Consider the following 24,420-nt stretch of genomic DNA (forward strand, 5'->3'; position numbering starts at 1 on the left):
GTATCGCAATCGCCTGTTGCTTCATTTTTTTGTACATATTATATTACACTACAACAAACAGCTGTTTGTTTATGTTACTATACACTTGTAGGAATGTCGATAGCGATATGTGATATTTGCCGTTTAGCTGTTTCGATTAAATAAATAAAATTCAAATTACAAATCTCTCATTTATTCTCAACTCTCATTACTTTTTAGCTCTAACAAAACAAGTTACCATATGTAAATAGAATAGAATTTAGAGAAAGATTGTTTTTTAAGATACTTTTAGTTATTTTAAATAGTCTTTTAATTTATCAATTTAACTCAATTTAAAACTACTGCGCATCTGTTACATATGTATGTGTGTATGTGTGCTGGTATTTTACTCTACACCGAAGTATTGCCAAAACATTGAAAATGAATTTACAGTACATTTAAAAACTCATATAAAAAATATCGCTATTCATTTTGATAACTTTCGATATAATATCGATGGCTTCGCAATCGTATGTGGTGAATGCAGAAGCGCGCCGTGTTTTTGTTATTTTTATTGTATCTGCTTCTACTTCCGCAGCGATATACAAAGTTGTTAATATTTGTACCGTTTAAATGTAATATTTTAGTTTGTTTATAAATTAAAAACTTAAAGCAGATGTTACAACAATGTACAGTGGAAGCTGGATCTTAGAACATGTTACGACTGGGACTCGTATATTCCTCAAAAACGGGGACAACACAATAGGCAGACACTCGTCCTGCAGGCATGTTTTAAAATACGATTACTTGTCACGGGAGCACGTCAACCTGCACGTACGCAGCGACAATGTAGTTGTAGTCAATCTAATGGTGAGTTTTTTAATAATACCCATTCTCAGATTTGTATATTTAGAACTATTGTTTAATTGCAGAAAGCCTTAAATGGCGTATTCATTAATGAAAGTATGATCGAGGAGACGGGCACCCCGCTGCGTGAAGGTGATAGAATTTCCCTCGGCGTGGAAACTACCACAATACAATCTGTTTCGCACAAATACGCAGTATTTGTTTTGAAAAAATTTGTCGCAGACGCTATTATTCTCAGTAGCGATGATGAGGAGGATGTACCAGTGGTACATGAGGATGGGTTGACTAATGTGATCAAAAATGAACCTGTATCAGTGGCTCAAGATTCGCGAGAAAATCGCCTTATACACATGCCAAAACTACCTGATTGTAAGCAAGAAATTGTGCAAAATACGACTGATGAAATACGCAATATATTTGGAGAGCCGGATGATATTATATTAAATCCATTGATTCACCTAAATCCATACGTTTTCAACAAGCTTCAAGCAACAGTCCAGGAATCCACACCAATTTCTCAACAAATTTGTGATGGCGACATTATTGAACTTGCCGAAGAAGTTAAAGCTCCTGATGCAATCCCTCCAACCAAGGGACCAGTTGAAGAAGAAATTATACTTAGTGATAGTGACTATGATGAGGACTTTGCAATGTCACAAGCTGTGCTCCAAGAGATGAAGGAGGAGATGAATGACCTCATGCCAGAGACTATTAGATCCGAATTTTTCGAAAACATCGAGGACGACGATGTTATTATAATCGAAGATAATGACGAAGATCTAGACGATAAAGTTGCGGACTGGTCATCCAAGCTTTTGTCGCAGAATGTTAACCAACTATCCCAAATTTATCAGCTTCCTGATAGTATGGAAGCATCGGACATCGAAATTGAATCGGGCAGTGAAGATTCGCTACACCCTCCAAGACTGAAGTCCCTGGCGATGCGCCTTGATAGTTCGAGTTCTAGTGAAGAGACCAGCACTGTTTGTCAAGGTATATGCTATTTTCTTCCTTTTACCTCTATACCAAAAGTTATCTGTTCCGAGTTAATATATCCTTATCTCCCTGAAATTTTATAAACCACAAAATCTTTTTTAAAGTCATTTTTACTTATTGCACGGTTGCAGCATCCGCAACCCACAAATAAAGGTCAATATATATTTTATAATCGGGTTAAAGACAAAGAAATAAACATGCTTTTTATATACAATATCAAAAAATTAAAATTTAAAATCTCTTTTTTTCAGCTGATTGTTTAACAGCGCACGCTAATGCAAAATGTAATTTCCGAGAGGTCAGGGTTATTTTAAAGAAGTGCAATGCTGAACGATTTACTCAAAACAAGGACGAGGAAGTTTTATCAACACATGTAGCTCACGAACCTACAAAAAAGACCAATATTTTCTTAACGCCAGAGAAAGAGATAATTTTTCAGGAGCATTTAAAGAAAACGCCTTTAAGCAGTGATACACCAAAAACCATTTCCAAAACTACATCGGCCAGTGGAACGTCGGATGCAGTGACTCCAAAAACGACTTACAAAATGCGAGCACGAAGCAAGACCATATCATCAAGATCCGAACTTGAACAAGAAACTCCCGAAAAAATTGTTTTAAATCAGTGCGCTGCAGATCTTAAGGATAGCAACGTTTTGAAGAATTCGAGAGATATTGCAAACAACTTTACACCAAATAGAACGAACAAAGTACGTTCGCGTCGGAAGACCATTTCATTAAATGCCGAAGTTGAAGAAGTTACTCCTAGAAAAGGTGTAAGAGATCAGGAAATGAAGGATTGCACTGTAGTGATGCCACACAAGGGTACACATGACAACATTTCTCAAAATACGAACAAAGCAGTCCGTACGCGGCGGAAAACCATTTCGACCAGATCCGAACTTGAAGAAGCAAAAGGTCTTAAGGATAGCAACATATTAGAGCACTCAAGGGATATTGTAAACAATATTACACCAAATAAGACGAAGACAATTTCATCAAAATACGATCTGGAAGAAAAAAGTTCAGAAAAAAACTTACAGAAGCTCGACGCTGCACGTAAGGATGAGGATAAGGAAGGGATCCGATCAGAAGAAACTGGCGAAAAGGTTTTAAGATATCACTGCCCAGCGGATATTAACGGGAGCGATGTATTGGAGCAATCCTCAGGGATCCTGAGCAATGACACCCCTACTAGAAGGTACAACATGCGTCCTCGACGCAAGACCATTTCATCACCGACCGAAGTCGAAGAAGAAACTCCCAAAAAATCTGTAAGAGACCAGGGTATGAGGGATTGCACTGTATTGACGCCACAGAAGGGTATACAGGATAACATTTCTCCAAATAGGACCAACAAAATCTGTGCGCGGCGCAAAACCATTTCGTCAAGATTCGAACTAGAAGAAGAAATTCCCGAAAACAAATTACAGAAGCTCAGCACTATAAGTAAGGATGAGGATAACGCTGTGCTGGAGCATTCTAAGGAGAAGCCGCACACCGTTAGCCCAAGTAAGACGCACAAAAGCCCATTAAAAAGCAGGTCCTTATCTTCTCCATCGGATATCGAAGCAATATTTCTCCATAAAACTGCAAAAACCCACGCAATTACTTCCAATGATTTTGAAAAGTTCAACATAACACCATCAGAACAAAAGACTATGGACGCTACTACTCCTAATAAAATATCTAGTGTCGAAAAAACAAACAAAGGACATGAGAAGACGAAACCGCATTTACCATCTCGACTGCGGAATCGAGCAAAGACTATTTGCATTGAACTTCCAGCTCAAGCAGAGAAATCAATTGTAAACAACCATTTCATGCCCGCAAAAAAGAGTTATGATCAATCCAGCATTACACTATCACCAAATAACGATTTCGAAAGAGGTCCAAAAGTAATAGAAGCTCCTCATTTGCCAAAACACAGAGGCCATTTGAGAGGTGTGTCAGCTATGAGTAAGGCAGATGAGCAAAAGCAAAAAGTTCTGGAAAGACAGCGTTTTGTGGACCGTGCAGCGTATATGACAGCTAAATGGCTTACTAAACCCTCAACTAAAAAAAAGGAAAATGCTATTATTAGGGAAAAAAGAAAGGAAGAACTGAAAAAAATCTCAGTAAAAGAGAAAGTTCCGGAAGTTTCTTCCGACAAAAAAAGGAAGCACTCCACCGTGCGAACGAAGAGCAGCACTTCAAATCGTGGTGCTTTCCTAACTGAAGCCATTGCTGCTCAACCGCCAGCAAAGACGCGTAAATTAAATGAGAATGACAAGACTCCAGTCCCCACTTTACCAACAAAACAGAATTTGAAAGGAGAATCGTTCTCTCAGCAACTGAAAGCCGCTGATAAATATTTGGAATCAACCACACATTCCAATCGTCCGCGAGAACGCAGGGAGGCGGAGACGGCACGCAATCAACGTACCTGTAATCGAGTCACGTTTGCTGAAATGGAGAGGGAGTTCGAGTTACGCAAGGAGCTAAACAAAAAATTTAAAAAAGTGCGCTTCAGTGACAAAGTCATATACCATGAAATCGAACGTGTAAAAGGAGCCAATTCCAAAGTTCAAACTCGAAAGGACACGAGAAAAACAACACTATCGACCTATGCTGAGCGTCGGGAATGGGCGCTGCAAAAAAACAAGATATTGGACCACACCGATTACATTATTGGGGACATATTACGTTGGAGCAACCGTTGGTTGCAGTTGCGCAGTGTCGATGCTGTAGCCGAATCGGAAGTGCTTTTGCCCATTCCGCACGAGTTTAAGGATTATAAACAGTACAAGAAGTAAGTTTTCATTGTGCTTGGCCACTATTTGACAGCTATATGTGCATATGTATGTATATACTTATCATTCGTATTCACAGCACTCTTGTACCTTTAATGTTGCTTGAACTTATAAGCACTATTGAACGTGGTTATAAAATTGCAAAAACTAAACAAGTTACACTTGAGAATTTCTATAAAGAAAGAGACCGCCTTTTCCTGGTAACCAAATGTAAGTTTTTCTCCATATCCTTTTGCCAAGTATTAGTGATAATTATGCAAATGCAAAATATGAGTATATTCAGGGAAAGATTTTTATTGCCTGCGCCCAAAGGGTAAAATGTTGTACTAATTTAGTGTGAATATATGTACCACATAGAAGTACATATATGTATGTATATTCTTGATCAGTATGACAAGACGAGTCGATATAACTATCTAGATCTCTTCCTTACTTTACATATTTATATTAACTAAAAGTGTTTTCTTCTTTATTGGCTTTATATACATTTTCACAATCAATCTCTTTGTGTAGATGAAATGCCCGAATTACAAAAGTTTGATTTGTATACGCTGAGCACTGTGGATGGGACTAAAGAAACGTTTGCTTCCTTATATAAATTACAGCGCAGCAGCAGTAAGTAATACTAAATTTCGATTAGACAGTCTAATTAAAAATATTCAATTTTTGCAGGGAAAGTTTGGGAGTTTACGTTTCAAGTACTGCAAAAGGACTTCAGTGTAGAAAATTTAAACGATTTGAAGAAAGTTGTATTGCGACCAGTGGTGGACAACATACGCGTCGAACTGGGTGCAATAAATGCTGTCTATCATATTGGACACTCACAGCTATTCCGCAAGATCTTGAAGCCAAGCGAGAATGTATCGGCGCCCATGCAGAAACTTAAAAAGTCGTCGTACAAAGGATTTAGGCTAAATCCGCAGCAAATGGACATTTGTCTGCGTACCTATCATCGACTGGTGGACGATGTAACGCCCAGTATTACACTTATCCAAGGCCCGCCGGGAACAGGCAAATCCTATGTTATCTCTAATCTCAGCCTACAATGCATGTATGGCACTTCAACGCACATATGTGATCGTAAGATTCTAATTTGTGCTCAGAGTAACACAGCAGTGGACAACATAACTGAATATCTCAAAAATGCACACGATCGCATGACTCACGACCATTTTGAGCTCTTGCGCTTCGGAGTTTACGAGAAGATGCTGCCCAAGGTACGTTCTGTTTCGCTGCAAAGTTATTTAGCGCGTGAGCGTGCGAACAAATCGCAACGTCTGTCTTCCGAAAATATGGAAAATATTAAGCAACAACAGCAGCATCTGGAGAAGGAAATAGCCGAGATGCGTCCACGTGTATTGCCCGGCACATCTCTGCAGCAGCAACTGGAGGAGATGGAGCGAAAGCTGCGACAACTAAACGACTTGCTAGATACACCTTTAACGCCCCGGGAGGAGCACCAGCTCTCGATCAAGTACATACAACGTGCAAACATCATATGCACCACACTATCGAGCTGCGTTAAGTTGGCCAACTTCATCGACTACTTCGATATATGCATTATTGACGAGGCCACACAGTGCACAGAACCGTGGACTCTTTTACCATGCGCCCGTTTTCGTGTTCACGGATTGGTTTTGGTGGGTGATACCCAACAGTTGCCCGCAACGGTGCTTTCACAGGTTGGTTTTGTGGTAGAGATATATAGATCTGAGTGCGTGGGCGATTTTGTATTCACGAACGATTTTTTTTCATTTCATATTATGGCACACTAAAGGTGAAATGATACATATGTAATGCAAACGCCAAATGTATCTGCTAGGCAAAAGAATATGTGACAGACTCCATGTTGTAGATTCATAATATGATTAGCATGTAGGCGACCTGTCCGTGTCCGTTTATATGAGCACCATATGAAGAGTCAATTAATTACAAACCATTTATAGGCTCATTATTTTATAAAGCTACCATAACAGGAATGATAATATACCTATATGCAATCATTTTTGTTAATTAATTTTTTCAGAAAGCAGCAAACCTTGGATTAGCCAATTCAATGTTTTCCCGCATTCAGAGGAGTTTGCTGACGAATTTAGACAAACCCTCCTATTCGGCGAAGCTGACAAACATCTTTAAGTTGAGCACGCAGTATCGAATGCATCCGGAAATTTGCAAATGGCCGAACCAGTACTTTTATGAAAACGAGCTCATCAATGCTGAATGCACAACTTCTTTTACTGCGCCGATTATACCTTACTGTGTCATTAATTTAAGCTATACCAGCGACGCAAGTTGCTCAACGAGTCGCAGCATACAAAATGACGACGAGGCAGAATTTGTGGCGAATCTATTGGTTGCATTAAATAAAGTAATGCCGACAAATCGCTACAAATATGGGGTTATTACCCCATATACAAAGCACTGCATGGCTTTAAGACGCAGCATTCCGCAAGAGCTTAATGTGTCGCCGAATACGATCGATGCTTACCAAGGATTGCAGCGCGATGTGGTAATAATTTCGAATGCTCGCACGCGGGGTGTCGGCTTTTTATCGTCCTATCAGCGACTTAATGTGGCTATAACACGACCGCGTCGTGCCCTAATAATTTGCGGAAATTTTAAAGATCTCGAGGTAGGTTTGACAATTTACCTGCCTGTAATAGAAAAAAGTTCACATAAGGCTTTGAATCTATTTAATTACAATATGAATAATCTACATTCTTTTGCAGGGTGTGGAAATGTGGCGTCATTTAATCACAAATGCGCGTGAAAGGAACATTTTCTTTTCAATTGAAAACAGGGAAAACGGGCCATTGGATAGTTTAATATCAAAACTGCTTCTTAAGAAGGAATCATAGTGCCACAGGTGTTAAAGATTGAAATAGTTGTACATTTCTTATAATAATATGTATGATAAGACACGAAGAGTTTCGTGGACCGATAAATGAATAAATGGCTTTAAACATTTTTTTTTTTTTTTTTTGGTCTTAAAATAAGAATTTGTCTAGAAAAAATACGAATATGCTATTGGAATTACATATATGAACCATTTTTGTTTATTTTATAGTTTACATACACATTACTGCTTGCATTTCTGTTTAACATCAATAGAAATTTGTGAGATTCTAACTTTGAATTGTTCTGTACACTTACATATAATAAAATACGGACAGCTATACCTACATTGAAATGAAATTAACTATATTTTATAATTGCATAAACATTAATAAATGTTATGTGCAAAAGTGAATGTTGGATTCGTAAATATAATAACAGCATTATAAGCTTATAACTGTTCAATGTTTAGTTTCTCAACACTTCCGCCAAAACTCGTTGAAATGCATACCAAAATTTATAAAATAACTTGTATTTCTCCCAAGGAACACAATTCATACAAATTAATGTATGTAAAAATAAATAAATAATAGAGCATACGTATTTTTGGTACTCAATATGTATAAGAAATATACACTGCGCTGCGCTATCCAAAAAAAAATAGTATATGACAGGTTTACGTTGAATATTGCACTAATAAATTATTTAATTGAATAACAGAAAATCTAAAAAGTCTTTAAGTCGTATACTCCAAAAACAAAACAAAAAAATGCGCATTTTCCTAATTACTAAAACATTTCGGTTTCTTGCCTCTCATGCCCGAGTACATAGCTCTCTATTACTAGAATACGTAAATTTACTAACAACACACAAATAAATTCATTGATTTTTGTTTGTTTGTTTGTTTGTTGTTTCTTTTTTTTCATAGGCAAAAGGATCTGCCCTGTTCGATATTGTTTTAATCAAATTTGGTAGTCAATCTCGAAATCGCATGTTCAGTAAAATTAATGGAATCGCTTAACAACAAATCACCGGTGAAACGGATTGCACTATAGAACCGTTCGCATTATAATTAATGCAATAATCGAAATAAAATGCTACAATAATAATAATAAACTAAAATTGTACAAAGTATAACAACGGATCTAAATTAAAACTAAAAACATAACAAAAATTATGCTCAATTAAAACTATATAGTAGGTCGTATATAGATTTTAACATAAAGTTAACGAATATAATGCGAATACGCTCTCGTATGCATATGCAGGTGTGTGTGTACGCAAGTACAAATTTTCATTTTATAGAATACGACTAAAGAAAACATTTGTTGGTTTTAGTTTCATAAATGGCGGACATTGTTTAGTTTATAACATCGCCAAATGAGTCCTTTAATGACTGATAGATTTGGTATTGTTGATCTGGTTTAAGATTATAAATCTGTATGAAAAAGAAAGTTGTAGTATTTGGTAGTGCCTATATAAGGTGAATATAGAACGTACCTGCGTCAAGAGCTTTGCAGGCGATGGAGTTCTAATGAAGCTTGAGATGTAAACATTAACAAAAGTGGCCATTAAAAATTGGCAATCGAAACGATCCATTATGCCACCATGGCCAGGTATCATGTCACCAAAGTCCTGAATGAATTGAAGTTATCAAATTAATGAACGAAATAATAGATGGATTTGTGATGTACCTTTATCTTAAATGCACGCTTGAATCCAGATGCAAAGAATCCGCCAAACGGTCCAATTATAGAGCTGAACAGACTCAATGATATCGAATGCCAAACGAAAGGAATTATATTCAAAGTCTTGCCAATACCAAACTGAAAGTGAGCTCCTTAAATTTAAAGATTGAAATTATTTATATAGTGATCTTATATTTACCAATGTCAAGTTGTACTCCTGGGGCGTAAACAAATAGCTAGGCACACAGCTCATTGTCATGCGTCCGAGCTCCTCGGAATATTGTATTGGGCATATGAAGTACTCATAGTTGCCCAATACGACGGAAAAAAGGATGCCAAAGACAACGGTGGCAAACCCACCACCAATAAAGCCCTCCCAAGTTTTCTTTGGGCTCAATTTAATGAGTGGTGTGCGGCCAAAGAAGAAGCCAAACACATAAGCCATGACATCATTGCACACAATCATAGACACGGGCACAATGAACCATATAAGGCCCTCGAATATGTTCTGTATAATTAGATAGCTCTGTGTGACGACAATTAACAGTGAGACGTGTGTCCAAGCGAATAGACTGAACTGCTTTATGTAGTATTTCTTCACCAGTGAAAGTACGAACCAAACGAAGCCAACGATGTACAGGGCAAACGATAGGAAACGATGATAGGTTACCAAAAACTTTAGATATTCCTGCAAAATCATATCATATACATTAGAATTACTTTACAAGAATAACCCTCTGAGTTTTAAACTTACCACACGATTAATGACGACACCAAAATAGTCAACCAGATTCTCGCCATAGAAGAAATAATTGGAGGTCAGTAGGAAGTACCAGGAGAGACTGCGAAACCAGGGCAGGCCATGTATGCGATACACTTGATAGCCAATAGAGATAATCTCCTGAAAGCATTTCACTTGCACCAACAGAGTCTGCAAGAAAAATGAGCTAGCGTGAACAATGCTTCGCATTGGAGTATGGCTTTAAGATGCCAATGCCATAAATACCGTAATCATAAGAGCCAATGGACCGCCATAGATGATCAATCCAAAGCCACAAATCATTATCCATGTGAATATACCGCGAATGACCCAATTCTTCCATCTGCAAGAAATGTATACAAAGCATTACCAATATGCTAAATCAATATGTGCGCAGCTGCCTTCAACATATTTATTTATAATGATATGTACATATACATATGTATATATATGAACAAATACATACATATGTGTGCGCAATAAAGCGAGAATGTATTTATTTGCATGTATACCTGTCAGGCAAATCCTTTAGCGCCGAGTCCAATATCTCTGGCGTTTTATCTGTACCTTGTGGCAAATTCTTGGACAGCTCATCGACAATCTTTTCCTCGGGTATTTTTTCCTCCTCCGAGTCAATCTGTTAATAAATTGTTGTAGTTATTTACAATAATGTTGGCCATGTCTAATCAGAAATAGTGCGGCCTATCTAACTAGTTGAGTGCCTCGAAAGTACACGTACGTATTAAAGAAGACAAATAAAGTTGGCGGCATCCTTAATATGCGATAAACCAAAGCACAAAAGTTTAAAGTCCAAGTGACTCTTGACATACATATGTACATATGTATACGAACCTGCTAGATATGAAACAGTTAACTTTTTATCCATACTCAGACACAGTCACAAACCTAATCATTCACACACACATGTGTATGTCTGTATAATATTGGCAAACTGTTGTTGTAGAAGGTGGCGTGGTAAGTTTGTTGACAAATTTTGTTCTGATAACAAATTAAAAAAAGCAATACGGTTTGGCTTATAGGCGATGCTAGCTTATCGGGCAGACTTGAGCATTTAGCCGGACATAGGGCTAGGGTAGATAGCAGACATCTGTTGTCCAGATTTGCATTTCCGCTAAGAAAATATTGTTGGGGTTGTTGAGTAGTGGGGTGGCTAGTTGCCCGCCCCCTTGCTTCGCGCTCGCTTCCGTCATAGGTGCTTAATTGGATTTGCTTGAAATAGTATCGCCCGCTGGTGCTATATTGCAGCAATTGCCTTTGTTCTTCTTCTTGTTATTGCTGTTGCTATCGTTGTTGTTGTAGAGTGGCGTTGTTAGAATTGTGTATGCATTGTGTTTGTTATTGGTTTTTCAGTCTGCACCCTCTCTCTCTATTTCTCTCGTTAGCTTTTACCACCTGCTTGTGCGTCAGAGAATAACAAAAACATACTGAGTATAGATACATTTGGAATTTTCTTTTGCGCTCGAATGAATTATGCAAATTATGGAGAAAAAATTCGCATGCCCCACATAGGATATCCAATGTTGTTGTGTTCGCATTAATTACGCTTCGCTACATATATTACATTGTACTTACGCACTTTGTTACTTACATGATCTGAAGAATCAGCTGCAGAATTTCGTTTCTCAGCTGCACTTTTGGCCTCAGCATCCTCTTCATCCTCGTTTTCTGGCTTTCTTCGTCGCACCTCGGCCATTTCTGTGTTTTAATTCAGTTGCACTAAATATTTAACTATTAATTTATTTCAAGCGTAAAATATGCAGTGCACAGGAACACTTTGTCCAAACAATAAATATTCGCCCCGTACGTTGCGTTCGGCGACTAATTACTCTTTGCTTTTTCTCTATTTCATATTATTCGACTGAATTTTAGCGTTTGACATTTTTTAGTTCTTACTGCTTGCTGCAAGTGTTCTATCTGGCAGCTTTGCTCCCAATTAGACACAGCAGAGTTTTCAAACACTTTCACACTTCACTTTTCAACACTGTGCGAATCTTCATGTATGTATGCATGTGTGAATAATAGCCGGCGTCATTTTGCAAAACCGTCTGGTCTCGGCATTTTTGTGTAAATTTTAAAACACACTTTTCATTGCTATAATTTAAAACACGTGCAAGAATGGCGGCAGCAATCGATGGTGTTTTACCAGAACATTTGCAAGAGTTGGTTAAGAACTCCAAAGTTTTGGTTGTTGGTGCGGGCGGCATAGGCTGTGAGGTGCTAAAAAACCTTGTGCTTAGCGGATTTGTTAATATTGAAATTGTAAGTAGACCGGTATATAAATATTATTATTTACAAATTTATCTTACAATTAGATTGATTTGGATACAATTGATTTGAGCAACCTCAACCGGCAATTTCTGTTTCATCGCGAGCATGTGGGAAAGTCGAAAGCAAAAGTCGCGCGTGAGAGCGCTCTTAGCTTTAATCCAGATGCAAAGATTACCGCCTATCATGACAGTGTGACAAGGTGCGGAGGATTTTATCACCATTAAATTTTCATTAACAATATATATATCCATTGCAGCACCGACTATGGCGTCAATTTCTTCAAGAAATTCGATGTTGTGCTAAGTGCTCTGGACAATCGAGCAGCGAGGAATCATGTCAATCGCATGTGTCTAAATGCTGACGTTCCACTGATTGAGAGTGGCACCTCCGGCTACAACGGTCAGGTGGAGCTCATCAAACGAGGCTTGACTCAATGCTACGAGTGCACACCGAAGGCCAAACAACGCACCTTTCCAGGCTGCACCATAAGGAACACTCCGTCAGAGCCAATACATTGCATCGTCTGGGCCAAGCATTTGTTTAAGTAAGTAGTATACGGCGCATGATGAGAGGTTATTATTTATTTTGCATTATTTTAGCCAATTGTTCGGAGAGTCTGTTGAGGATGAGGACATTTCACCTGATGCCGCTGATCCAGAGGCTCAGGAAGGGGACGCTGAAGGCACCGAAATTCCTGCTGGGGATGGGGCTGGTGATGGTAAGGAAAAATCTGCATCGGAATCGGCAAATGGCAACGTGGTGCGCATCAATACGCGCCAATGGGCCAAGGACTGCAATTACGATGCGAGTAAGCTGTTCAACAAGTTCTTCTTTGAGGACATCAATTACTTATTGCGCATGTCAAACCTGTGGAAATCTCGCAAAGCACCTGTACCTGTGCAATGGGACACATTGTTACCCAAAGGCATACCCGACGGTGATTCTCTACCGGAATTTGCACGTCAATTCCACAAAGTTTGGTCAGTGGAGGAGTGCGCACAAATCTTCTCCAACTCGCTGAGGCAATTAAGCAATGATTTTCTTAAACTGGACAATAACGATAGTCTTGTCTGGGACAAAGACGATCAAGCTGCCATGGATTTTGTGGCCGCATGTGCCAATGTTCGATCACACATCTTTAATATTGAGCGCAAATCTCGTTTCGAGATCAAGTCTATGGCTGGCAATATCATACCAGCTATAGCGACTACTAATGCCATCACGGCGGGTATTTCAGTGTTGCGTGCGTTCAGTGTTCTCGAAGGCAAATTTGACCAATGCAAAGCGGTGTATGCTCGCCTACGTCTAAATCCGCGCAATCAGTTCCTTGTGCCGGATAAATTCTTTCCTGAGCCCAATCCCAACTGCTACGTTTGCGCTAGCGATCCGGCAATAACGCTGCGCATCGACACGAAACGTGTCCATATTAAGGAGTTCCGCGATGAGGTCCTTATCAAAACTCTGAATATGGTTAATCCTGACGTGACTTTGGAAAGTACTGGATCGATTATTATTTCATCTGAAGAAGGTGAAACAGAATGCAATGAACAGAAACTTCTCAGTGATATGAACATTGTGGATGGTGTAATCCTCAAGAGTGACGACTTTTTCCAAAATTATGAGCTAAGTATCATCATATCTCACTTTGATGCCGAGCGCGACGATCCCTTGTTTGAGGTGATTGCCGATAAAAGTCAGTTGCAGCCCAAGGAGGAAGAAGAGGAAAAGCCAGAGCCTAGCGAGAAACTGGTAAGCAGAAAGCGAGCGGCCAATGGGAACGGCGAGTCAGTGGAAAAATGCGATGATGGTCCGTCAACTTCGAAACGTAGTCGACCCACTGAAATAGAAGACGACGATGACGATGATTGTTTAATACTGGAAGATCCTGAGGATGATGTTGTGGAAGCAACGGATAAGCTCACCGTTGAAAGTCCACCCAAAACCGCTACAAAGCGCAAACCCAGCGATGTGGTTGAAAGTGATGAGATTACCACGATACTGGACTCGTCCGATGAGGAGGAGTCCCGCCCAACAAAATGCAAGCGATCACGACTGGAAAAATCGGAAGGGACAGGATCAATCGAAATAATCAATATTGATTAATTGCGCTTTTCTGGCTATATGTTTAATAACCACACATTCGCTAATATATTCATGGCATCACCAAAATTTGTTTTTTGAATATGAATTTAATACAAATTACAAAATATATGCATTCAAAGTTCCACTGTGGGGCATTCCATAAAACTCAAAAGTTCATTTTTTAATACTATGCTGGCAACATTGCTATTAAAAAGACCGCCTGGCAACCTTATGCGCCTTGTGCTCAGACTGTAAAGGTGATTGTTTAAGTTCGCGTAATAATTGTAGAAGTTCAATTAAAATTATATTTGCAGATGTCGTTTGCCACGAAATTACTGCTGAATAGCACACGCCTGTGGAATGGCATCGGCATCAGCTGTAGATTCCACACGCTCATGCGTCCAATAGCGCCGGCTGAAACACTCACGACCGCAATCAACCACAACCAATCACTGACACCCACAGCAAATTTACAGCAAGGCCTGTTGGCGCCCTTCAATGCTCTGTTGCAACAAGTAGCTGGCTTTAAAGTAAAGGGTCGCCTAAAGCGTCGCTGCAAGGACTGCTACGTCGTGATACGCCAGGAGCGCGGTTATGTCATCTGCCCAACGCACCCTCGACACAAACAAATGGCGATGAAGAAGCGAGACTACAAATCGTGGATACTAACGCATGCCACGCAGTCTAAGGAACGCGGCTTTTAGTAATAATAGCTCGGCATTTAACCGGCAATGCCCCAATTACCTGTTTGTTGTCTATGAAAGTAAAATCCTATAAAAAGATGCAATTAAGACTTTCTTTTTAGAGCTGCAGAGTTTTTAAAGCCGTTTGGCAACACTGTTCACAGCTGATGTTTTGTTTATCTGAATTCGCAAAGTTGGCTTGGCGATTGCAACTTGCAGACTGTTGTCATTTTTTTCTGTTGTCGCTAGGGCCGTGTCGGTATCTGGTTCATATTGACCATCGTGCGAGTACAGAACGTCAGCAAACTTAATACTGATAAAGAAAAAACATGACGACCCATTTTAAGAAAGTGCTCCGCCAGGCGCTAAAAACTTTCGAGCGTGCCAACTATAATCATGCCACATTCAATGCCAATCTGCAACAACTAAAACAACTAACAGATCAGGTAAACTCATATAATGTTTGGGGACGAAAAGCGTCATTAATATAGCATAACCTTTCAGCTAACATATCGCGATTTACATTTGAGCAAGGACGAGCTATTTCACGATGCCTTTAACGAGACTGCCGACCGAGCTCCCTGTTCGTACATTCACATTTTCGAAAACGAGTTGGTTTCCATGAGCGTGTTCATCATGCGCCCTGGCTACACAATGCCGCTTCATGATCATCCAATGATGCATGGAATTTTGCGTGGCATTTGGGGACAGCTGCGTGTGCAGAGCTACACACAGCAATTAGGCGTCAACGAATCTGAGCCATTGGTATACGATAAGAACCCCACGGAGGTGCGGGTTATCGCGGAGCAGCCAAATGTTGTCACCCCTCAAACCACGAGCGCATTGCTAACACCAAGGGAGCGAAACTTCCATCAGATCACAGCCGTTAATGGTGTTGCCGCTTTCTTTGATATCTTAAGTCCGCCCTACGATGCTAATATGCCGATATACGGCCCACGCCGTTGCCGTTTCTATCGCCCCAAATCAGATTCTGATAATCAGATACATCTCCAGTGCATTCCATCGCCTGGAAGCTATTATTGTGATTTAGTAGACACGCCGGATTCTGTTCTACAATGTGGATTTGTCTGTGCTGCCGAAATTTTCGGCGATCATGCCACCGAGATGCAGTGAAACAGCCATAATTATAAGCTTCAGATAAATGTTTAAAGTTATATTCCCGCTCGACATTATATCAATTTAGGTTAAACGGCAGCAGCATCTAAGCGTTTTCTGTGTTATTTAAATAATTGCCCCTATTTTTAATGTTAAATAGAAGCTAAATAGCAACTGTTTGCTTCTACCATTAATAAATTCATATTTCAAAAATTACTTAATTTATTGTACCTTTTAATCTTACATTTGATATATGTACATATAAAGTGTGTTTTTCTACATTTATATACCAGTTCCGAAACGGTATTATACGCTGGTCATACAGGTAGACTACGAGAATTTCACAATCGCGCCATTCAAATAAAATAAATAAGAATTCTACACTAAAATATTGCATTAAAACATACTTGTAATAAAAGACAAGTTTGTGTGCAAAATATGTGCATGTCTGGTGTAACTTAAGTCATGTTATAGGTACTTAAATAATCACAAGACTAGACTTCTTTAAACTCATGTACACCGGATCCGTCCATCCGCTCAGAATATGAGCTTAGAATGGGTATCTTAGGACCGAGTCTTTCTTTTTCAGCATAAATGGTTCACATTGCTGCAAAAAGTTATAGCTTGAGTTGGCGGATTATTTTTCTTGACAATGATCCCCTGGTGAAGTATTATACGTCATTATCGTCCGCTTGATATATGCTTTGATTTCTCCGCTTGAATTTATTCATATTTGGTGTGGCCTTAGCTTCAGCAGCAGGATTAACATCGTTTTTGATTGTCTCTTCTTTTACTGTAGCGTCATCTGTTTGCAGCTCTTCTATTGGCCCAGTTCTTTCATCAATTATCTCATGCTTGTCAATTTCGTTTACCTCAATTTCTGTTTCTTCGGGCAGCTCAATCACACTGTGGTCTGCTTCTCTGGTAATCTCGGAGGCTGGAGCTGGTAAAGATAAGTTAAGTTTTCGTTTGAGCGGCGTCGATAAAATTGAACTGTTTTCCCACGATGTATCCATGGAATAATCGAGTTCCGAACTTACATCTTTGTCATCGTCTATTTGGAAAGCTTCTTGGACTTCTTTGCCATTAGCAAGCATTGCTAAGGCAAGTGGATCATCGATCCCTAAAAGTGTACAAAATTCTGTACACTGCGGATTTAATTGGGCTGATGGCTGATTAACGTTCAAGTGTTTATAGTTCGATTGCTCCATTGGATCGAAAGGTGGCACAGTGCGACAAAAGTTTTGTGGTATATTAAGGTTTGGGAATTTGGAGCGGGCCAACTCCAGTTCTTCGGAAGTGGGTGTGAAATTAAAGCGCTCCGTTACGTTTCCCGCTTTTTTCCCCGGCAAATAGTAGTTATTATTCTTTATCGATAGCAGATGATTTGTAGTCAGCAATATGGCCAACCACTCAACATCATACTCAAGGTTTATATCCACACCTTTGGACTCTGTGGTAGTTTCCATTTCCACAACTTGAAGGAAACGTCTTTTGGGTAGGCATTTGTCTAGGGCAAGAAATTTCGTAACTGAAACTGGCTTGGAATTTCGCACTGCATTTGGACTATGAGATTTTTCATTCTCGCTCTCGCTGCTTGCGTTATCATCATCGGATTGATCGGCATCTTCTTCTACATGATGAGGCACCAATGCCGCAAATTTGCAATGTAAATGAGCCGCAAACCAATATGTCGGCCGTACACTTTTCAGAAGCTCTTCTAATGGGCGACTGCCCAGCTTACCACTCTCCATGTCATCTTTGAAGTATGGTTTAAATTTGATCAATTGTTCTTTGTTTCCATAGTCCCAAATGCCACGCGGCCAGTCATGTGACATGAAGATGTCTATTTTCCCGGAAAGCTGCTTCATTCTAAACACCTCCAACTGGCGTACATGATACACGCTGCGGCAACTAGATTGTGTGTATGGCGGGAATTCGTGCCGGCCGCGTAGAAAGTCATGACCTTTGTAAATCCCGCTGATGCCAGCAATGCGTATGCCGTTAACGTTGACGACGCCCGCATAGCCCAAGTAATAAATGTTCGGTGCAACCCAGCCACCGTATGGAAGCTCCTGCAGGTAATTCGAGGCTTCATGATTGCCGCCAATGAAGATTGTGAGCACAGGGGCCACAAGTTGACCGTTATAGTATCTGTGGAAAAAAAAGTAACCTTTTATAGAGTGGCCCTTTCTTACAAGGTTACGAACTAACTTGTAAAATGAACAAATGTCCATGTACTTCTTTGGCACCGCCATTGTTTGCAGATCCTCCAAGTTTCGTGTGGATTGGAAGTCGCCACAGCAGAGTAATAGATCAATTTTGATGTTTTTTGACTTCTCGATGCCTTTAATGGTGTCGTAGATGTTCTCCAGCTCGCCGTGAGCACAACCTTCAACTGCAATCCGCATTTCCGTGCACTTTTTCTTGTTATTTATTGCAAACACAACAAAACCACAATGCTTTTGCCGGGTGATGGTTAGCGATGGAAGAAAGTTCTTATTTTACAACACTGCACTTCAGTGATGGAAATTACGTTCAAATTTTGTCGATAACAACGTTGGATGTGGACCAGCGGAAGATTTATTTACACTGCTTGTTTTATTCCATTTTCGGAATTAACGGTACAACCCATTAAGACGTGTTTTGACGTTTAGTTGTAACTGCAAATATTACAATCAACACAAAACTTACGTCAAACTTTAAAAATGTTTTTTATTTTTTCAAAAATATCGTTCCATCTAGTACATTGTGTATATGTGTGTTCGTGCGTGTGTGTGAAGACAATACATGTAAAATGCTCAGCGTTGAGTTCCACTCTCTGACTTTTTTGTGTTGGAGTCTGTGTGTATGATCTTTGTTTAGCTTTTTGCCATATCTCTTATGAGACGACCGCTTCTAAATAATATTTAAATACATACAATGATATAAAAAGTACTATTCAACTTAATGTAAGATAATTTAGTTCACAAGAGTTGCCAATTAAACGATTTAAAAAATATAACTACAATAAATATATGTAGGTATTAACCGATCGTACGCCCATTCATAAGCCGTCGCATGCCACATACATTTGTGTGTACGAATGTCCGAAAATTAACCATCCATACGGTTTACAGCCATCAAAAAGTGCCGGCCAGCAAGCTTGGAAAAATACAATGTATGAGAAACAACGAAGTCAGAGGGTCAGTCCCCAGTATTGACGGTAGATAACATTAAGAGCCGAACTTAAAAGATGTGGGTACGGTGGTTTGAGGAAAGGCAAAGCCACCTTGCTTTTCAATCAGTTTCGATTCCTTAGCTGCTTTACGTTGGTCGGCCATTACAACCACTTCTTGCAGTGCTTTGGCTTGTTCAGGCGTAAGATTTGATGTCAGTAAAGCATACCATGCCTGATCTTGTGTAGAAAGTGCTGGAGAAAATTTAGAACGTTTATTATAACGAATCACTAAATTTAATATTATTCAGACCTACCAGTTATTACTTCCTTAAACGTCCAATACTCATCGATGGCGCTATCGTTCTCTTCGTCGTCAATGGGCGTAGTAAAGGTTTCCAGACCTGTCTCGTTTAGATCACTAACGGATTCATCGGCTTCGTCATCTGAATCTTCGTCGTCGTCCTTGATCTCAGCTTTCACTTCAAAGCCGGCTTCACCCGCCTTTGTTTTGGTGAAGTCGGCTAACTTGTTCAAGTAGTTGGGGCCCACTTCGTCCATTTCATCCTCATCGCTGGATAGGGCTTCTATTGTATATAATTATATATTAACTTATCATAATCTATTATCAATAGATTGATGTTACCCTCGCAATCTTCGCCATCTTCCTCTTCTTCTTCCTCCTCCTCCTCCTGAGCACGTGACTCATAGGCTCGCTTCAAACCATCGAATAACAATATCAGCGACGGCACTATTTCGCCGGCCACTTCGCTCAATACCTGTGGCTTAGCATCACCAAGTGAGATTAATGTGCATAGGCCAAGGACGCACAATTTGCGATCGTGAATGCTATTAAATATATGGCGAAGCTATAAATTAAAACACCCTCTTCTTAGTTTACTTATCATTAAACTTACCCCAAGAAACAGTCAGTATCATGCAACCATTGCTTAATGAAATGCGAACTTATGGGTTGGTTGTTTGGCTGCGACATCTTGTCGAGAATGCTGAGCAACAGCTGAGGATTGTAGTACAGGGCAGCGATGACCACTTGCAAGCACATCGTTCGCAACTCCGATGATTGCACCTCGCGTGTCAAACGCGAAAGAGCCAGCTCTACAAACATGTGTATCACCGAATCGATTTGTCCCTTGCACTGCAATATAATCACCTCCATCAATTTGGCAGCATGACATTCGGGATCCTCACCAGGATTTCCAGTCAGCATCTTAACAAAATCCAGATTATTGGTATTATTTTGATGAACATATGCTTTACTTAATTAATATGGTTTACTTACAGTTTTACACATATCGAGTATGGCCAGCAAACGGTTCGGATTCGATAGGAAAGCTGGTGTATCTATAGTCACATAGTTATGCAATGCCGGCATAATATCTATGAAATAATCGATGCCATCTTTCTTAAACACCTGATAGATTAATTCAAGCATTTGCCACATTTCCGGTGAAATGGATTTCGAAGTTAGATCGTAGACGAGAGAAAATGTTTCTTCATAAAATTCTGCAAGCAGGGAAACTAATAATGATACTCATTTTTAATTTGACTGTTACAAACCTGTAATGTTATGTTGGAATATGTGACCAACAACATTGATCACAATTGGATGCAAATTAAGCAATACTTCCGGATGCTCCTCCATGACGCTTAAGAGTGTTTCTATAGTGTTCAGAAGACCCATAGCTGTAATTGCTTTCTCATCGGTGCCCTCCTCCGACTCCAGTACTTGACTGAAAGTGGTGGCCAAATGCTGACAGATCTCAGTGGCCACTGGCAGCAGTTGCTCAGTAAAGGTGCAGACTATCTTCTGCATAACATTTGTCAAATCTTCGTTTTCAGTTTCGCGTATAATGGTCAGCAGCTCCTTTGTAATATCCTTAATCTGACCCTCAACGTATTGCGGCGCATCGTCCTGTGACGATAGGAACATTTGCAAACCGATAGCGGCTTCAACCTTAACCGGCAACTCTTTCTCAGTCAACAGCGCATTCGTGGTGAGACGCATAATCTCGGCCAACACTTGTGGATTCTTGATCTGCACATCGCAGAAGTAATGTAAGACCCAGCAAGCACGCGCGCGCATATGTCCCGCCGGATTTTGGAATTCAGGAAATACATAGGTGGTGAGCATGGACTCGACCTGGTCGCGATACATAGCCTTCTTGAGTAACACGTCTGCGAGCGTGCCAATCATGTGGAGTGCACCGTCCTTCTGCTTGTTGTCGGCATTAGGCGAGGTAATGATCTGCATAATTGTATTCATGGCCTTGGGCAGAATACCCTTGCGTTTCTTGCAAACGGAATGAAGAAGCGACTGGGCGGCCGGCACAGGTGTGGCATAATCTTCGAAAATGTCTGCAAAGGAAAAGTGTGATTAATGAGAATGCAATCCAAAAATTATCTACTAATCAAAGGAATCTTATGTAAAAAGCAGAACTAACGACTGATTCTTGATAAAAATCGGGACCTTTTCACCTTACCGAACTTTAGACGTATGTATTCGTATGGATCAGTTTCCCAAAGCTCTTGATCGGAATCCGTGAACGACATAATGGGAAAAATGACATCTTGAATGACTGCGACCATATGAGGTTTTATTAGTTTCCAGGTAAAGGCGTGGCTGACGCTGTAACAGCACAAAAGTTAAGTAAAACTATAACAAATATTCGTTAGTAATTTAAAGGAATACTTACGCATTCTTCAAATAGTTTAACACATCAGTGAGCACGCGTGGCGAGACGTAAACGCGATTGCGATATTGATCGAGTATTTTAAGCATTACTTCTAAAACACCAGCGCTGAAGGTGGGTAAATACCATTCGGCGAATTTTTGGTACTTATCGCTCACCACATTGCTAGGGCTGCCATAGCTGTTGAAAAAATCCTTTAAGTTTAAGTTAAAAAAAAATCTCACTTTAACATACCGCTCGAACATGCGCACCATTATGTGGAGAGCCCACTTCTTGGTTTTCCAATGGGGAAACTCGGTGCGCTCATCCTCGTCCAAGTGTGAGCAATCGGGCACAGGCCGATCTGCAATTTGGCGGCAAATTTCCATCCACTGTGAGAACACCTCATTAGTGACCAGATCCAAAGGCAGACTGTACTGTGTCAGGGCATAGTAGATCTTGAGTATTTGCTTCTGTAGCAGCAACGATTGATCCGACTGATCATTAAGCAATGTGACCATCAGTTGGTATATCATGGGCAACAGCAGGTTCATGGCCTCGTTAAGTGGTAAGCGCTCTTCAGAGCGCTTGTACTCGTATGTTTTAACTAACTGATACATAGTAATGAGCGCACCATTCCAAGCATTTACATCGGAATTTTGCAAGTAGATGCTAATGTTGTCCACTACTTGGGGCCAGCGACCGGGAAAGTCGCTTCGAATGATGTGATTCAGACAAACAGCCAATTGAACTCTGAATTAAACATACAGAGATATTTTTTTTAGTTAAGTGTATGCAATTTTAAAAATGTGAATACCACACCTGATAAGCTCTGGAGCATGCACAATAGCATCCACAATGGCAGCGCGTATCATAGCACGATCCTGTTCATGTATCGAAAAAGGAATCGGTTCACCTGGCTTTGCCTCATGATCGGACCAGCTATTATTGATTAGGTTTTTCATATATACAACTCCTGCCTGCCGAACCGGCTGTTCCAATGTGTTTTGCATAACAATTTGCAGTATTGTTGGCACAAATCCGATGATTTTGTGTATCTGAACGGTAGAATAGGGTTTTCAATTAATATGGAGGTGTGAAATTAGTTTTCACTAATAGATTTGCAAACACGTTTCGTCATAACGAACGTGCACTGTAGAGTAAATTTTTGATTTGTTTACACAGCTGGTGCGTGTACACCATGGCGTATGAGTAATCTGCAATATATTATATTTTTTGTTGTACACTAGAAATGGCTAAAACCGTATAGCAATGTGAGGGATTGAATTTTTATTGATAAAACAATTACAGTACATGTTTTGCATGACAGCGTGTATTAGGCTCTTTAAATTCTATGCACAATCCATTTGCGCGAACCTAATAAGATTCTTTTAGCGGTTGCTGTATTCGCGGTTAGCGACAGCGACGGCAATGATAATTTGCTATATTGTATATGCTGATAAAGTTAATTAACCAATAAGGGGCACGGAATTTGAAGAAGCTGAGTCAGTGAAAAGAAAGACAAATGTGTACATACATATATGAATATTATGTTTCAATATAAATCTATAGTTTAGCTAATGTCTGCATCCGGAAAGGAAAGGGCGTTGCCATAATACAGAAGCCAACCGATATAGTTTAATACATGAAAACATACTAGAAAATACAATAAACTTTGTTATATATTACCCTATGCCGCACACACATGCATATTTTTATACATTTGTGTAGCTGTAGTATGAAATAAATACAAGTACACATGTGTGTGCGCCGCCCACTGCCGTACTTGTTGCAGCAACTGACATTGCTACCATGAATGTGCCGCAGGAAAATGCGATTTGCCAGCTAATCTGATGCATTTTCCCGGTTGCTTTTATAGAAATATCAGTTTACATGTAAGACGACAACGCGATTGGCGCGCACACCCTCAACCAAATGTGTGTGATGCTAAATCACACTAAGGAGGTTAAAAGCGAACAATTAAAAAAGCACATGGTTTGTTGGTTTGAGTTGCGGTGGAAGGGAAATGATGATGGCGCTCTTACAGCTGAATCCAAACTGTCTATTAACGTGTAATTATGGGCTTGGTACATACTTGTTCCAATTGGTCCTCCGCCGCCTTCCTTTGCTCGGGATTCGGGTCAATTGTTGAGCGCAACAGTTCCGTCAGTTTTTGTGCCTCCATTTTATCGTTTATTTTCGCTAATGCTTTTGGCGCCGCCGTGAGCTCGCAATTTATGCCGGTTTTGCAGCGATTGCACACATACACACCCACAAAGCACCCACAATATCCGTGTACGATATCCTAAATATCGCAACAATAGCTCAAACTTGGCCTATTGCAAAAATATCGCGGTATAAGGAAACAACGTGGAAGCCGTCTCGCAGTCAGCAGCAAACACAGCGCCGAAATTCGCAGGTCATAAGAAGAAGCAGGAATGCAGTGCTATAAAGCGCGGAAAAAGAGCAGCTAGCGCTAGTTTAATACTTGCAATCGATATTGAAATC

General features: G+C 39.9%; 7 protein-coding genes across 7 annotated transcripts; 4 read left to right on the forward strand and 3 right to left on the reverse strand.

The window, feature by feature from the left end:
* The first annotated feature begins 605 nt into the window (after positions 1-605).
* On the forward strand, positions 606-7,579 carry LOC115622894. The gene is made up of 8 exons (XM_030517009.1): positions 606-828; positions 891-1,818; positions 2,073-4,611; positions 4,692-4,822; positions 5,126-5,227; positions 5,285-6,294; positions 6,639-7,244; positions 7,342-7,579. The coding sequence occupies exons 1-8, from the start codon at positions 646-648 to the stop codon at positions 7,468-7,470; spliced, it is 5,628 nt and encodes a 1,875-aa protein (XP_030372869.1). The 5' UTR covers positions 606-645; the 3' UTR covers positions 7,471-7,579.
* Positions 7,580-8,122: 543 nt separating this feature from the next.
* On the reverse strand, positions 8,123-11,767 carry LOC115622369 (phosphatidate cytidylyltransferase, photoreceptor-specific). The gene is made up of 8 exons (XM_030516286.1): positions 11,505-11,767; positions 10,408-10,532; positions 10,142-10,238; positions 9,890-10,066; positions 9,335-9,823; positions 9,142-9,273; positions 8,948-9,082; positions 8,123-8,885 (listed from the first exon to the last, which is right to left on the reverse strand). Exons 1-8 carry the CDS (start codon positions 11,607-11,609, stop codon positions 8,808-8,810), a joined length of 1,338 nt encoding a protein of 445 aa, XP_030372146.1. The 5' UTR covers positions 11,610-11,767; the 3' UTR covers positions 8,123-8,807.
* A 181-nt stretch (positions 11,768-11,948) lies between these two features.
* LOC115622218 (SUMO-activating enzyme subunit 2) lies at positions 11,949-14,353 on the forward strand. Its single transcript, XM_030516115.1, has 4 exons — positions 11,949-12,175; positions 12,229-12,383; positions 12,441-12,728; positions 12,784-14,353. The coding sequence occupies exons 1-4, from the start codon at positions 12,032-12,034 to the stop codon at positions 14,285-14,287; spliced, it is 2,091 nt and encodes a 696-aa protein (XP_030371975.1). The 5' UTR covers positions 11,949-12,031; the 3' UTR covers positions 14,288-14,353.
* A 198-nt stretch (positions 14,354-14,551) lies between these two features.
* LOC115622219 lies at positions 14,552-15,053 on the forward strand. The gene has a single exon (XM_030516116.1). It carries the CDS (start codon positions 14,581-14,583, stop codon positions 14,968-14,970), a length of 390 nt encoding a protein of 129 aa, XP_030371976.1. The 5' UTR covers positions 14,552-14,580; the 3' UTR covers positions 14,971-15,053.
* A 136-nt stretch (positions 15,054-15,189) lies between these two features.
* Positions 15,190-16,281, forward strand: LOC115622161 (2-aminoethanethiol dioxygenase). Its single transcript, XM_030516030.1, has 2 exons — positions 15,190-15,395; positions 15,454-16,281. Exons 1-2 carry the CDS (start codon positions 15,279-15,281, stop codon positions 16,081-16,083), a joined length of 747 nt encoding a protein of 248 aa, XP_030371890.1. The 5' UTR covers positions 15,190-15,278; the 3' UTR covers positions 16,084-16,281.
* LOC115622160 (lariat debranching enzyme) lies at positions 16,270-18,700 on the reverse strand. Its single transcript, XM_030516029.1, has 2 exons — positions 18,280-18,700; positions 16,270-18,219 (listed from the first exon to the last, which is right to left on the reverse strand). The coding sequence occupies exons 1-2, from the start codon at positions 18,474-18,476 to the stop codon at positions 16,737-16,739; spliced, it is 1,680 nt and encodes a 559-aa protein (XP_030371889.1). The 5' UTR covers positions 18,477-18,700; the 3' UTR covers positions 16,270-16,736.
* A 60-nt stretch (positions 18,701-18,760) lies between these two features.
* LOC115622159 (importin-7) lies at positions 18,761-24,097 on the reverse strand. The gene is made up of 11 exons (XM_030516027.1): positions 24,008-24,097; positions 22,735-22,970; positions 22,168-22,665; positions 21,937-22,113; positions 21,724-21,869; positions 20,801-21,598; positions 20,523-20,746; positions 20,140-20,450; positions 19,869-20,071; positions 19,540-19,809; positions 18,761-19,477 (listed from the first exon to the last, which is right to left on the reverse strand). The coding sequence occupies exons 1-11, from the start codon at positions 24,095-24,097 to the stop codon at positions 19,281-19,283; spliced, it is 3,150 nt and encodes a 1,049-aa protein (XP_030371887.1). The 3' UTR covers positions 18,761-19,280.
* Between the last annotated feature and the right edge of the window lie 323 nt (positions 24,098-24,420).

The sequence above is a fragment of the Scaptodrosophila lebanonensis genome, unplaced genomic scaffold (genome assembly GCF_003285725.1).
Source record: "Scaptodrosophila lebanonensis strain 11010-0011.00,11010-0021.00 unplaced genomic scaffold, SlebRS2 tig00000043-arrow-pilon, whole genome shotgun sequence".
NCBI lineage: Eukaryota > Metazoa > Arthropoda > Insecta > Diptera > Drosophilidae > Scaptodrosophila > Scaptodrosophila lebanonensis.

Bases quoted from the DNA above. Each gene is read 5' to 3' on its own strand.
- LOC115622894 (XM_030517009.1), top strand. From the start codon at position 646: ATGTACAGTGGAAGCTGGATCTTAGAACATGTTACGACTGGGACTCGT. The intron at 4,612-4,691 runs GTAAGTTTTCAT...TCGTATTCACAG, and splicing joins GATTATAAACAGTACAAGAA to CACTCTTGTACCTTTAATGT. The intron at 6,295-6,638 runs GTTGGTTTTGTG...TAATTTTTTCAG, and splicing joins CCGCAACGGTGCTTTCACAG to AAAGCAGCAAACCTTGGATT.
- LOC115622160 (XM_030516029.1), bottom strand. From the start codon at position 18,476: ATGCGGATTGCAGTTGAAGGTTGTGCTCACGGCGAGCTGGAGAACATC. The intron at 18,220-18,279 runs GTTAGTTCGTAA...TTTTTTCCACAG, and splicing joins GACATTTGTTCATTTTACAA to ATACTATAACGGTCAACTTG.
- LOC115622219 (XM_030516116.1), top strand. From the start codon at position 14,581: ATGTCGTTTGCCACGAAATTACTGCTGAATAGCACACGCCTGTGGAAT.
- LOC115622161 (XM_030516030.1), top strand. From the start codon at position 15,279: ATGACGACCCATTTTAAGAAAGTGCTCCGCCAGGCGCTAAAAACTTTC. The intron at 15,396-15,453 runs GTAAACTCATAT...ATAACCTTTCAG, and splicing joins TAAAACAACTAACAGATCAG to CTAACATATCGCGATTTACA.
- LOC115622159 (XM_030516027.1), bottom strand. From the start codon at position 24,097: ATGGAGGCACAAAAACTGACGGAACTGTTGCGCTCAACAATTGACCCG. The intron at 21,599-21,723 runs GTAAGGTGAAAA...TTTCCTTTGCAG, and splicing joins ATACATACGTCTAAAGTTCG to ACATTTTCGAAGATTATGCC. The intron at 19,478-19,539 runs GTAGGTCTGAAT...AATTTTCTCCAG, and splicing joins GTTTAAGGAAGTAATAACTG to CACTTTCTACACAAGATCAG.
- LOC115622369 (XM_030516286.1), bottom strand. From the start codon at position 11,609: ATGGCCGAGGTGCGACGAAGAAAGCCAGAAAACGAGGATGAAGAGGAT. The intron at 10,239-10,407 runs GTATACATGCAA...CATTTCTTGCAG, and splicing joins CTAAAGGATTTGCCTGACAG to ATGGAAGAATTGGGTCATTC. The intron at 8,886-8,947 runs GTACGTTCTATA...TTTTTCATACAG, and splicing joins CTGCAAAGCTCTTGACGCAG to ATTTATAATCTTAAACCAGA.
- LOC115622218 (XM_030516115.1), top strand. From the start codon at position 12,032: ATGGCGGCAGCAATCGATGGTGTTTTACCAGAACATTTGCAAGAGTTG. The intron at 12,384-12,440 runs GTGCGGAGGATT...TATCCATTGCAG, and splicing joins TATCATGACAGTGTGACAAG to CACCGACTATGGCGTCAATT. The intron at 12,729-12,783 runs GTAAGTAGTATA...GCATTATTTTAG, and splicing joins TGGGCCAAGCATTTGTTTAA to CCAATTGTTCGGAGAGTCTG.